Genomic DNA, 13,785 nt, shown 5'->3' with positions numbered 1-13,785 from the left:
AAATAAAGGGGAAAAGATTTTGCACACTTTGGATATACACAGACAGTTGCGATATTATTTGAGCAGAACTAAAGGGTTCAGGCAGTCTCAGCAGTTGTTTGTTTCATTTGCTTTGGGTTCTCAGGGCAAACCTGTTTCAAAACAGACTATTTCTAAGTGGATTGGTTTTGTATTGCTTTCTGTTATTCCCATCATGGTAAGGAGATTCCAGCTGGGATTAGGCCTCATTCCACTAGGGCTACTGCCACTTCTGCAGCTTTCTTAAGGGGGTGGCTACTAAAGATATTTTGGAGGCAGCTACTTGGAGTTCAGTGCATACTTTCTCTAAGCATTACCACCTTCCACTTTACTCTAAATCTAGGGCTGGTTTTGCCACTGCAATTTTACAGGGCATTTTGGCAGCTCCTAATGCTTTATAGTTTTGCCATCCTCCCTTACCTCTGCTTTGGGATTCTACCCATATGTAAGGACTGCAGCAATGTGAGATGAAGAACATAGTACAGTTTTGTACCTACCATAAATGTAGATGTTCGAAGATCCACATTGCTGCAGTCCAATTTACCCTCCCTCCTTCCCCTCTGTAGTTAGAGGTGGTTGTGTGGTTTGGGGTTGTGAATATTGTAAATATTGTAAATATGATTAGTGCAGGGGTGGTTGGTTGTTTTTTGGCTTTGGCCTTTCTTTTTAGGGCCTTCTGACATCTGGGACAAGAAAAGACTGAGGATATGACGTCGGTCATGCGCATTTGTACCCTGACGTCCTGATGTCAGTTTTAAGCGCCTTGACCGACGTCAGCCTAATACTTTGGTATTCGGGCCGACCGAGGACAGCGGACTACCCATATGTAAGGACTGCAGCAATGTGGATCTTCGAACATCTACATTTATGGTAGGTACAAAACTGTACTTTATGTGGTACATAAACAAGCAAGGGGGCACACATTCCTACCCTCTATGCAGGCAAGCAATGACCTTGTGGAACACTGCACTGTCTTACCAGGTTCAATTACAAGCACAATTCCTGCCAGGAAAGAAAAACACATTGGCAGATGACCTAAACAGAAACCTCATGGATCCACACGAATGGAAACTAGATCCACAAGTATTTACAATGATGGCTCAAAAATGGGGACGCCCAGACATAGATTTGTTTGCAAGCCCCCACAACCACCAACTTCAAAAATTTTGCACAAGGGCCTTCCATCCTCTAGCTTGGAAAGTGGACACCCTCTCATTCAGTTGGAAAACATTAACAGTGTATGCCTTCCCTCCACTGCCTCTTCTAGCAAAGGTACTGCTGAAAGTCAGATTAGAGAGGCCACAAATGATTCTTGTTGCACCAGACTGGCCACGCCAACATTGGTATCCAATTTTAAGGAACATGGCCCAGGGCCCACCATGGATTTTGCCACAAATTCCTCACCCAGCGAGACCATCTGATTCCACACAGCCAGCTCAAGACTTTAAACCTGGCTGCATGGCAAATTACCTAAACAACCAGCCAACACTTTTATCCAAAGCTGTTATGGATGTCATTCTGGGGGCCAGGAGGCCAAGCACCAGGAAAACCTATTCAGACAAATGGAAAAGATTTTGCGCCTGGAACCAGGCTAAAGGCCTAAGTCCCCTGGAGCCAAACATTCCTCAGATTCTACAATATTTAACTGAGATGTTACACAAAGTACTTTCCTTTTCATCTAAGATCCACGCCTCAGCAATTTCAGCTCATTACAGCACGGATCCTCCTTTATTTTCACACCCACTCCTAAGACAGTACCCCAGAGGGGCTAAGAACTTAAGACCTCCAAGGAGAGCTCCAACACCTACTTGGGATCTCAACTTTGTCCTGGAAAAGCTTACACTGCCGCCCTTTGAACCAGCTTTTTCAACTAACTTAAAATTTCTTTCATGGAAAACTGCCCTACTAGCAATAACCTCAGCTAGAAGAGTCTCAGAGCTACAGGCCTTAATGGCAGTGGAACCTTTCCTCATTTTTCATCAAGACAGAGTTTCTCTACGAACTAATCCTTCCTTCATGCCAAAGGTGGTATCCAGTGTGGCCCTAAACCAAACCATTCACTTGCCCACTTTCTTCCCAAATCCCCAGAACAAAGGAGAAAGACTCCTGCACTCTTTGGACATTCACCGGCAATTGCGTTACTACTTGGATAAAACTGAGGTTTTCAGAAAAACTGACTAGCTCTTTGTAGCCTATGCTACAGGATCACACGGAAAAGCCATCTCAAAACAGACCATTTCTAAATGGATAAGACATTTGCATACGTTTCTGCTACACACATCATGGGAAACCACTACCTGCTAACATTAGGTCCCACTCCACCAGGGCTATAGCTACATCAGCAGCCTTTCTCAGGGGAGTGCCAGCCAAGGATAATCTGGAAGCTGCTACTTGGAGTTCAGTGCGCACCTTCACCAAACACTATCACTTACCTCTTTACTCTATGACTAGAGCTGGTTTTGCCACTGCAGTTTTGCAGGGCCTACTAGCTTCTTCTAACCCTGTTTAACTCCACCTTCCTTCCTTAGCTTTGGGATTCAACCCAAGTGTGATGACTGCAGCAGGGTAACATGATGAACATAGTACAGTTATGTACCTACCATAAATGTAGATGTTCGAGTGTTCACCCTGTTGCAGTCCAGGTTACCCTCCCTCTATCCCCTCTGAACTAGCTGAACCTATTTCTACCACTTTATCCTATACTACCTGGTGTGTGTGTGTGTGTGTGTGTGTGTGTGTGTGTGTGTGTGTGTGTGTGTATATTAAGAAAAACTGAAGAAAATGGCATCGGATGCCTCTTGTATACCCCTGGCGCACTGATGTCAGGGAAGAAGTGACAGCAACTGATGCGGAAGACTCTGGAATTTGGGCCAATTGCGGGACCGCCTGATGGCAGGATAACCCAAGTGTGATTACTGCAGCAGGGTGAACACTCTAACATTTACATTTATGGTAGGTACAAAACTGTACTTTGCTTCACAAGAGTGGCCATATCACACCACTGACCCCCTAAAACTGCAGACCCATTAGCATGAAGGGCCTTGTCTGCAAGGCCATGGAAGAGGCTAGAACTGACAAGATATTTAATATTAGTTCTTAATCTGGAAAGACATGACCTGCAGCAGTTTGGTTTTAAGGATAGACCCCATCTTGCAAACCTGGTACTCTTTGAGATTAACACAAGCTGTGGCCAGCCTTCATTCTGTGTGTATAGCATATAGTGGCCTTGCCAAAGCATTTGATACCATACCATATGCTAGCATAACTTGACAAATTGATCGTGTGTAATTGTATGGTTGGCAGAGCTCAGGCAGTGAGGGTGGCAGGTGCATCCTGTTGAGAACATGAATTTAAGCAGCGGAGTCCCTCTAGGATCTGTTCTAGGAGCTCTCATATCTGGCATGTACTTCTCTGATCTCTAAAATCAAAAACTGGGAGCTTTGGGTAACCCAAGTTTGTGAATGATTGTAAAACTGGGTGCCTTCAAATCTCTTTCTGGCATGCTGCGGTTGCAACTTGAACTTGTACACATTAGTGCATTTTCTGTGCACCAGCATTTAAAACTAAATGCTAAAGTATAATATTGATGTTGGATCTCAGTCCAGCTTGTAGTGAAAACAATATTACTCCACTCCAAAATGAAGATGGTGTAAGAGGGCTTGGAATGTGGGTAAGTAATTCTCTTTGATCTTGTTGCAGCAGTGGTTAGGAAATTCTGTCTGGTGCAGCTGACCGCAAAGGGCATCGCCTCAAGATCCAAAAATCTTGCCGTCTGTATTCTGCACTGATGCCAAATGTGTTGAGTAGGAAAAATACCAGAAATTCTGTACCAGTTCTTGTTACCTTTGTGGTAGAACTTGCTGGACATTTTAGGCAAGTGGAGACACCCAGAGGATCCTAACCAAAAAGGTAATTTAGTCTTAAGACCTGCGTTACTAAGAGACTAGAGGCCCTGTCCTTGTATTTGTTCTATAGACTCCTTGGGGGCAATCTGTGCCTTGCTTTTTGGGTTATTAAGGATCCAGCAGTCCAAGAACTCTTGTACCTCCACAGTTATTAGTTCAGCAGTCTGTAGGACCAGAGTTGTGAACCTGTTTCAACAAGTCAGTGGAAGATATTTGTCATGCACAGACTGCCTGATCTGGAATGAAGTTGCTCCACAGAAGTGGTAATGTGGCACATATTACTTTAGTGTTTACACTTTTGGATGGGTTTTCGGAAATTCACCCTGGCTTGACTGGCGTATTGTTTCTTGGAAAATGTGAGACAAGGTCTAAGGGTGAGTAGTAACCAGGTGTAAATAGCCACATGCCCCAGTTGTCTTGCATTTTGTAAGATTCCATGAAGGTGAATTTTTTGTTTTCAGGTGTTCATCCAGAAGCGTTGTCACCTCACAGCAAGAGGTTCTCCCGTTCGATTCTTGGCTGGAGCGCCTTCTGTGTGGAGTCTGCATGTCCTCCCCGCAGTCTAGTGGCATTCAAAAGATATGCGTGAATGGGTGTGCCTTTGTTGAAGGTTGGGCGTCTAGTTGGCACCTCGGCACCATAAAAATCTACTGCCAATCATTAGCGGATCGGAGTTCTGCTGTGGCGACCCCTATCCAGGAACAGTCAAAAGAACATCCAGAAAGAGCGAAAAATGTGAGATGGCACTTTGAATTAAAATAACTACTAATTCTTTCTCAAAGTAGGCAAGTAAAGTACAGTTTTAACTAAATGTTCCCCCCCCCCCCCAATCAAAAAATCTATTGTGACTGCGCATCCCACTAATGTTAATTTTACATTGTGGTTATTGGTGCAAGATACTTCTGTGTCTCATTTAACTTGGCTCCATTTATGAGGATTACAAGAATGCTTTACAGTGTAACTGGAAATTATTTTGTATACTGGGTGAAGCAGTATAGTATGATAAGCTGCAATGACATTTGTTTTGAGCCTTGCAAAGCTGTTAACTTGAAAACCCAAAATTTCTTTGTCTGTCTTTGAAAGCAAAGTAAGTTAAAAAAAAAAAAAAAAAAGTAGCTTCACTTTATGGTGGTGCAGCAGTTAGTGGTGTCACCTCACAGCAAGATGTTCAGTTCAATTCTCTGCTGGGTGCCTTCTCTGTGGAGTCTGCATGTTCTCCATTTGATCACGTGGGTTTTCTTCCACATTCTGAAGACATGCAGCAGGTGGATGGACACTAAATCAGTCATAGGCGAGTGTGAGCACGCGAGAGTATTGTGAATGAGAGCGGCAGGGCTAGCCACCTTGTGTAAACCTTGGCTTGAGATCCTCACTGCTGAAGGGGAGGGTTGGGGATGGATTATGTATTGTACACTCTTGTTTTCACGTTTTCCCCATGTGTGCACACCAGTTTAAATGGTGTGTAATTTGCAGCTTTGAGATGCAGTCCCTAGCTGAGTTTGAAGCACCGTTGCTGTCATTCATATGTTTAGTTACGTATTGTAAGGGGTATGTACTATCAGTCCTCAGTTTGCTAAAACGTAGTATTTTATAAGTTTGTATTTAGTAGGTTATCCACCTTTTTCTTGTGGCTTTAATAGTTTTATATTGTAGGTGATTGAGCTGAAGCACTTTAAATTTGTTTTGCTTGCTCTTCTTCCTAGCAAATTATTGTATTGTTTTATTAAAGAACCTTAACTGTTTCACTTTCAGAGTAATGCCAGAGTGGCAGTGTTGGGTGCTTCAGGTGGAATTGGCCAGCCCCTTTCCCTTCTACTGAAGAATAGCCCAGTGGTGAGCCATCTTGCCTTGTATGATATTGCTCATACACCTGGTGTTGCCGCAGACTTGAGTCATATAGAAACCAGAGCTAAAGTTACAGGTAAGCAATCTTTGATCAAGAGGATAAAAATTACTTAGTGTGGACTGCTGGGATCCTCCTTGGATCCTTTTTTGTAGAGGTAGTACTTTCTGTAAACATTATTGACAAAGCAGCATAAACCAACCAAAAGCAGGACAAATCTTCCAAAAGGAAAATCGAATAAAAAGAAGCACTCTAAGTACTTGACCAGAATTTAATGATTTAGCACTTTTTTGTTATAAGAATGTTATCAACATAAAGATATCCATGTAAAACGAGCTTAAATAAGTTAAAAAGGTAGGTGTTTTCTATCCATCAGACCTTCTCTTTTAACATGGAACAAGGAACAAAGTGACAGGTGACCATCCCAGTGGTGGTGCAGGTACATCTGCCTTGGACAAAAAAAAAAACTGTGGGATGTTTAAGCAATAACCCACGCCTGGGTGTGGGTAATGCTGGATTTACCCATGGTTGGTGTGGTTTGGTCACGAGGGCGAAGCCCAAGTGGCCAAACAAAGGCAACCGTGGGTAAATCCAGCATTACCCACACCCAGACATGGGTTATTGCTATTATACAATGAACTTAATTTTCTTAAATAATGGCATTGTATAATGCCTCCTTGCTGCCCTTCCACAGCTGTCCAGTATTCTCAGCAGTTCTGATGTACTGTGCATGCGTATGGTTATGCAGTACATCAGAACTGTGTGTGGAAGCAACAGAGAAAGGAAGATCTCCGTTGCTTTTAAAAACGTGTCTCGCCATGTTAACCTCATTTAACATAGTGAGAGAGCTTTAAAAAAAAAAGCAACTGAGATTTCTTTTCTCCATTGCTTTTTTTAAAGCTGTCTCGCTTTGTTAAACTCATTTAACATAGCAAGACAGCTTTAAAAAAAAAAAAAAAAGCAACAAAGAGGAAGATCTCCGTTGTTTTTTTTTTTAAGAAATCTACATTAAACTCGTTTAACATAGCGAGATAACAGCAATGGAGCTCCTCCATTCTCTGTTGCTGTCCAAAAAAAAAAAAAAAAAAAAAAAAAAAGACTTGTACTAATGGAAAAAGTCCGGGCGACCGGACCTTTTTCCATTAGTATAAGTCTTGATTTACAACGTGCACACTGACCAATCAGCGTGCATGTTTTGGAATTTTAATGGGGGGGGGTCGTTTAATTCTGAATAATTAAGTGTAATAAAGGAGGTTGTGGATGGATGGATACTGGCTACACTTGCTTATATGGGCATAGGTAGATGGATTGGCCATCCTGTGATCAAGAGGTACCAGTGTTGTTCACTGACTTGTATACAAAAGTAGGTGTGATGCCAAATTTATTAAGAGTAGGAAAAATATCAAACTCTGGACTAGTTCTTAACAGTGGGGCAGTTGCCACCAAAATCCAAGGAACTATGCAAGACCATACATTACCTATGATCAAATAGAACTTGTCTTTTGGGGTGTTGGATAAAGGTTCCCTCGAGATGCATAGAAATCTGGTCTATCTGACCGGTTGAAATCCGTGACTTCTCTCCATTAAGTTTTTGAGGATCAGCACAGTGAGGAAACATTTTCTTGAATAGAAATACATTCCTTAATAAAATTTTCTTTCTCCGATACAGTTCTGGAAAGGCTGAATTCACTGTGCAATACATTTTTGTTAAAGAATGATTACTACAAATTTAACAGTTAGCTTGGAAAATGCCCTTTCTTATTGCAGGCTTGTAATGGCTGTGAGACAAATGCTTGTATAAATGTGTGTCGGTGATAGAAATAGCAACTCGTTGAATGTAAAGAGAATTCCAGGAAGAAGGAGAACAAAGGTTTAAAAAAAAATTCAAGTCCAGCCAAGTCACTACTCCAGACAGTAAGTCATCATCCAGAAGTAAAATATGTAATTGAAAGGAGGGCCAGAGCTCACTGCTCCTTTGAAATAAGTGCTTCTAGTCCCATAAAACTACTTTGGCAAAGGTCTGAGCCACAGGCCACCCCCATTGCCACTTAAGAGGATTCTGAAAAATACACATTCTCAAATGTAAAAAAGTTGCTTGGAACTAAAATGTCTAATGCAGATTGTCCCGTGGAGACATTCTTTCTACTAACACTGTCACAAAACCATTCAAGGCCAATAGATTGTGGAATAACTAAACCAGTCCTTGACATCCTGCAGTGACCAAAATGTTACTCTTCATATTGTAACTTCCCTAATTTGCTAAAGAAATTCTGAGGGTCTTTTAGGATGGAATTAATTGTGATGGGTTTTAGTCTTTGATCAACAAAAAAAAAAAAAAAACAGATGGTTCTGTCTTGGAACTGCCACTTAGTGTAATGGTTCTCTTTGGGGGATTAAATCTCCTTTTGAATCTTGGATATACTGAAAATTGTAGAACTACGTGGTTTCTTCGGTGTCCAAATTGTGTCTCCCTCTCTAGGAGTGTGACATTGGTGGATTTTAAAAGTGGCGTGCAGTAAGTACTTTGACAGAAATGTTGGGCAAGTACAAGGTGGTAAGTAGAAATCTCTGAAGTGGGATATAGGATCTGACTTGTAAGGACGGAGTCTTGGCTAGGTTTATTGCAATTGCTAGCCCCAAACAATTACTCAAAAATGGAGTCTGAAATTTCAACTTTCCCTAATGGAATCTTTACATATTGGAAAGGAGAACTTTGTGCGAGTAGCACATACTATAGAAATAAAAGAATTTGTTTTAGCAGTCCATTCACAGTAATATTCGGGAAGAGGACAGACCATTTAATAGAAGGTATAAACTTTACAGTTTATGTAATCTTGGACAGAATGTAAACTGATAAAACAGACATGTAAACTGCATGATGGTCTAATCGTATGACTTGTTTTCTATTATTGTATGTGAACCTGTTTTAAAGTAATGACATACGATCTTCAAAAAAAAAAGATTCTCCATGTGTACAGGGCCCTCCTCTTGTCATTTCAGTCTCCTTGTGATGAGGTAGTTAACACTGAGCTAAAGACCGTGCGTGTTCCACTCTCTCTTTTTAGTACTGGTAAGTCTGTTAAGCAGCACCTTCTTGCCTAGACATTGGCATCTGCTGTTTGAAGACAAATGGAAAATGCTCTTAAAGTTTCTTCATATCCCTACCAGCTAGCAGAGTGTTTGTCAGAGTTCTTTGTAATTGCACATGTATCTAAAGAACTTTTAATGACTTAACAGTGTTTCTGGACATGCACAGTTAGTTCTCAGTTGCCCTTTTATTGGCTTCTTGGTACACCATTTTCTCATATCCCGCCCATTCCCCTTTGTAGCTTTCTTACTTTCAAGCTGGTTAAGCACATTTCTCTCCACACCGACCTGGGTTCATTTTTAGTAGCTTTGTGCTGTCTAACCCCTCCAGTACTTTAATACTTGATCACAGGGTAGACTCTCTTAACCACAACTTTGTCTCCTTTGGCCTTGGACCCATATATTTTAGCTCTCTTGCTTTAGTTAGGTTGATTTGTTTTATTTCTTCTCCTCCTGCTGATAATGGTACCCCTCTCACTCCTCCTTACTTTGAGGCTCCTGCTGATAATGGTACCCCTCTCACTCCTCCTTACTTTGAGGCTCCTGCTGATAATGGTACCCATCTCACTCCTCCTTACTTTGAGGCTCCTGCTGATAATGGTACCCCTCTCACTCCTCCTTACTTTGAGGCTCCTGCTGATAATGGTACCCCTCTCACTCCTCCTTACTTTGAGGCTCCTGCTGATAATGGTACCCCTCTCTCCTCCTTACTTTGAGGCTCCTGCTGATAATGGTACCCCTCTCACTCCTCCTTACTTTGAGGCAGTGCTTTTTACTTGTGTTCTATCCTTGCATTATTCTGGGACAGGCTTTCCTTATTAGGATTGTCCTTTTTGATGAGCACTTAAAGTTTACAAACTATATTTCCATTTCTTTGCCAGCATTTCCAGAGGTGTCCCTGTAGGGAGACAATCCCATTGCAAAGAAGCCACATTGTATCTCTTGTGTGGGAGTCCACCTGTCACTGTTTGGGTGTAGCTTAAATATTGTGTGCAGGCTTCATATACTTCTGGTCTGACATCTTGCCTTCCTTACACTTTAAGAGATGCTTGTACTGCAGTGTCATCCTCATTTTGCTGTTTAATGTAGATAAAAAGCAGAAGCCTTCACTGTAAATTCTCCAGGTCAAGCAGTCTCACTCACCTGGTTGCTGAGGTTAGACTGTAGGGAAGATGGTTTTGGTTCTGGCACAGCAACAGTCTGTGATCTATACTTCTACTGGTCATGTTGGCATTGCCATTTTTATTTCTCCTGCTCCCTGATCTCCAGCTAAAAACATTCTTCTTTTGACATCAATTCCCTGAGAATGTATCTGATGGGAGGAATTGTTGACTCCAGTGGATCCCATAGTATTGGCTGGTGTTCTTTCCTCTCCATCAGGGCTTTAGCTGTCACTGTCTGTGGGGCAGCCAGGCTGTCATCAGTCATTGTCTACTGCAGTCACGCCTTTGCCTTCTTTGCTAATGTAGCCCCCCACCCCCAGTCGTAGTCATGGGAGTGTCCTAGATGAAAGTTGATATGTTTGGCTGCGTTAGTCTTTAACTGTATAGAATACTGTCAAGCTTCACATCGGGCTCTGCTGCTGTTGACTTTCAAAAGGGACAGTAGGGCTAGGGCTCCTCAGATTTTTAGCTATGTACATCTGACCGTTGATTCTTTCTCTCTTTTTTTTTTTTTTTTTTTTTTCCCTCCGGGGAACTTTTATCTACTGAGGGAAGAGAAGATGCTAGAAGCGTTACATTCAGAATCTTCTCTGTGTGAATGGCAGTGGAAGAGATCTTGCTCTCCCTAATTGCTCTGAAAGCAAACCGATACTGAAGGTAATATGGCAGAGAAGGCCTGCTGATCTCTTGATTTCTGAGCAATCTTTACAGGGAACCTTTCTGTCCACTAAGAAGTCTTTTTAGATGGGTCTTAATGCTTCTGTGTTACAAAAGTGGCTGCTGAGATTGTCTTGGCCACCCCTGTCACAGTGACTCCTCCTAGGAAGGCTAATAAGACTTGAAATTTTTTTTTTTTTTTTTTTTTTTTTTTTTTTTTTTTTTTTGAGAACATTGCAGCAGTAAAAGAAGTCCCTTTGCTCCGCCTGCATCTTTTCTGCCTGATCCTCTTGGTCCGTAACTTTTAGCATTGAGGTTGCTGTTCAGTCTAGGCCTCATGATGGCTGTTTCCCATAACATTGCTTATCAGATGGCCCCACCTGGTGACAGCCAGCTGAAGTCTTTCTACTGGGACAGGAATTTCTCAGTCCTTGTTTTTTGACAATGTGCACCTTACTTGTGAGGAGAACATACTGCATAAGGAGTTCTGTTGTGGTGGCATGTGCAGGCATCATTTGTTGCCATGGCTGGCTCTGCTTTACTGAATTTTACCAGTGGCATGAAGGTGATATTAATGTCCCATCTACTGTCCAGACAGTTTTGCCCACAAGTCCAAGCCCAAATGGAGAAGGGTAAGATCTGACAGTGGTGGTAAAATTTTCAAGTAGTGTTCTCAGCACACACTCTTCAGGACTAACAGAAGTAGACGGCATGTGGTTTCATTGGAAATTAAATAAGCAAGGTTCTTTTGAGGGTCTCTCCTCCCGATTCCATCCAGAGAAGTTGCCTTGTGTGTGGCGACTGTCCTGGGGGATGGGGATTGCCGTAAGCCTGATTACTTTTCCTGCCTTCTCATCTGTGAAGGCAGAGTGCAGTTGATAATCGCTTGGCCTTCTGTTGGTCAGAATGGCTATTGGTCACAGCTGATGGATGGGTGCACTGTTATCAACAGGGGTTGCAAAATTAACTTCCTGTACAACCCTTGTTTTCTATTCCATGTATGTTCCACTGTATCAGAGGACAGTGGCATAGTCAAGTGCTTCATTTGTTAAGCATGTAGCCCTTCAGGAGGATGTCCTTCAAGGATGCATCTGCAGTCATCACATATGGGTTGTCCTGCCTCAGGCAGCCCTTCGGTCGGCCGGATTCCAAAGTCTGGGTCTGGCCTCTGCTGATGTTGCACTTTCCCCGACGTCAGAGCATCTGGGGTATAAAAGCATCAACCAACGCCATTTTCCTCAGTCTTTCTTGCCGCGTGGTGCCCGAAGCAGAAGCAGTTCGCAAGTGCCGGTCGGCCAGCTCCTGTGATTCTGCTACCGAAGACTTCGAAAAAGCTAAGTACCCCGTTGGGGACTCTTTCTTGCCTCAGCCGATGTCAGATGAAGTTAGTAATTGTTTAACTTGTGGGAAACAAATACCTCATAAGGATTTCCACTCTTACTGCCTCCCCTGCCTAGGCCCAGACCACGACGTCTCGGCCTGTTCAGCCTGTGCTTCCTTCAACCGACGAACTTGGACGTCGGTCGGAGTTTGCAGAGGAATTCTTTGGGGCTAGTTTTGCTTACAAGATGCCGTCTGAGACTCCAACTTGCATTTAGTTAAGAAACGGAAGGACAAGGACCGACACACGTGGGCCGCGGTTTCGGCTGAAACCACGGTCAGGCCTACCGCGAGTGTCTCTGTCTCGGCTGAAAGAGTCCTTGGTACTTCCGATTACCAAAACCGCGCAACCCACTACCTCGGCCCCGGCCGAGTCGGTTATTGAATTACCTACTGAAACTGGTGTCCAGGAACCTTCCGACACCATTCCTTTAGACAAATCTACTCCTGCACATGGTGCAGCCAGACCTCCTGCATCCATGTCCATTAAGGCTTTCTCTAGGGCTAAAGCTGCTAAACTTTCTAAAACTTTGCCTCCCAAGGTTACCTCTGAGACCCTCTACTAGCTCACAGATTCTTAGCCTAGCAGAGGATCTTATTTTATTAATTAGAGGTTCTCAACCTCATCCGGACAGGGGCTCGCAACCACCTCCAGACAAAAGGCCCAGTGTTGAGCCCTCTGACCCCCACTCCTCAGATGAGTCCTCTGATGGCTCTACTGTCAGACCACCAGGAGGAGGCTTATTCGGCCTACGAGGATTCTGATGCTGAAGAATCTATTCCCTCGGCCTCCCCTCCTGAAGAGTTTTCCTTTGGAGAGACATTACACACTATGAGAGAACATTTTCAATGGCAGGGTCAGGAATTCTCTGATTCTAGAAAGCGATTAAGGACCTTTTTACATTTGCCTCAGCATAGGCCTTTAGCTATACCTCCTGTTTTGAATGTCATTGATGATGTGTACTCTGATGCTAGTACAACCCCTGACTCTCTCCCTCCGGCTCCTGCCAAACCTGATGGGTACTACAGGGTCCCGGACTCTCATCTTCACCTGTACAAGACCCACTCTGCTGATCCAGAAACTATTTCCCAGGGCCCAAAAGGGGTTGCAGCTGCCACTGCTAGAAATCCTCTACCCTCTGAAAGGGAATCCAGAGCTTTAGAGAGATGGGGTAAAAAAGTGTATACTTCTGCAACTCTTTCCATGAGGGCATTAAATTGTCAATTTCATATGATACAGTACCAAGAGTATTTGTTAGATGAATTGCATAAGAAACTGTCTTCATCTGAACCCCTTGATCGCAAATCCCTTCAGGATCTGGTACATAACTCCCAGCAGGTTAGTAACCATTTCTTGCAGTGTGGTTATGATGCATTGGAAGCTTCATGTAGGTCAGCTATGACGGGTGCAATCATACGTAGGCATGCCTGGCTGAAGGAACAATCTCTGCCAGACCATGTTAAAGCTAAGCTTTTGGATGCTCCTATGGAAAAGCAAAAATTATTTGGTTCCACGGCTCAAGAGGTCTTAAATTTGAAGAAAAGGCAAAATCTGTGCAAACAGTCAAAGATTTTCTGCAAGTCCAACCACCGAGATTCAGCAGAAATTGGCCTACTAAGAATTGGTCCTTTTCGGACACAGACGTATCTCAGAGAGGCGGAAATAGGCTTGCCAGAGGTAGAGGGCAAGCTAGAGGCTCCTACAGAGGCCGTTAATGGCAGCCTCCCAACC

The 13,785-nt window shown here is 43.2% G+C and overlaps 2 protein-coding genes across 2 annotated transcripts in view; one reads left to right on the top strand and one right to left on the bottom strand.

Moving 5' to 3' along the window:
* The window catches only part of STYXL1 (serine/threonine/tyrosine interacting like 1), a 1,008,156-nt gene that overhangs the window by 693,481 nt on the left and 300,890 nt on the right, over window positions 1-13,785 (bottom strand). The gene's annotated exons all lie outside the window — the stretch shown is intronic.
* The window catches only part of MDH2 (malate dehydrogenase 2), a gene marked incomplete in the record, with an annotated part of 300,391 nt that overhangs the window by 99,867 nt on the left and 186,739 nt on the right, over window positions 1-13,785 (top strand). The window contains 1 exon segment of the mRNA XM_044053883.1: window positions 5,676-5,844. Coding sequence (XP_043909818.1) covers window positions 5,676-5,844 — 169 coding nt within the window.

The sequence above is a fragment of the Protopterus annectens genome, chromosome 13.part0 (assembly GCF_019279795.1).
Source record: "Protopterus annectens isolate FY-2018-M chromosome 13.part0, PAN1.0, whole genome shotgun sequence".
NCBI lineage: Eukaryota > Metazoa > Chordata > Ceratodontiformes > Protopteridae > Protopterus > Protopterus annectens.
This window is presented reverse-complemented; position numbering and strand designations above follow the sequence as displayed.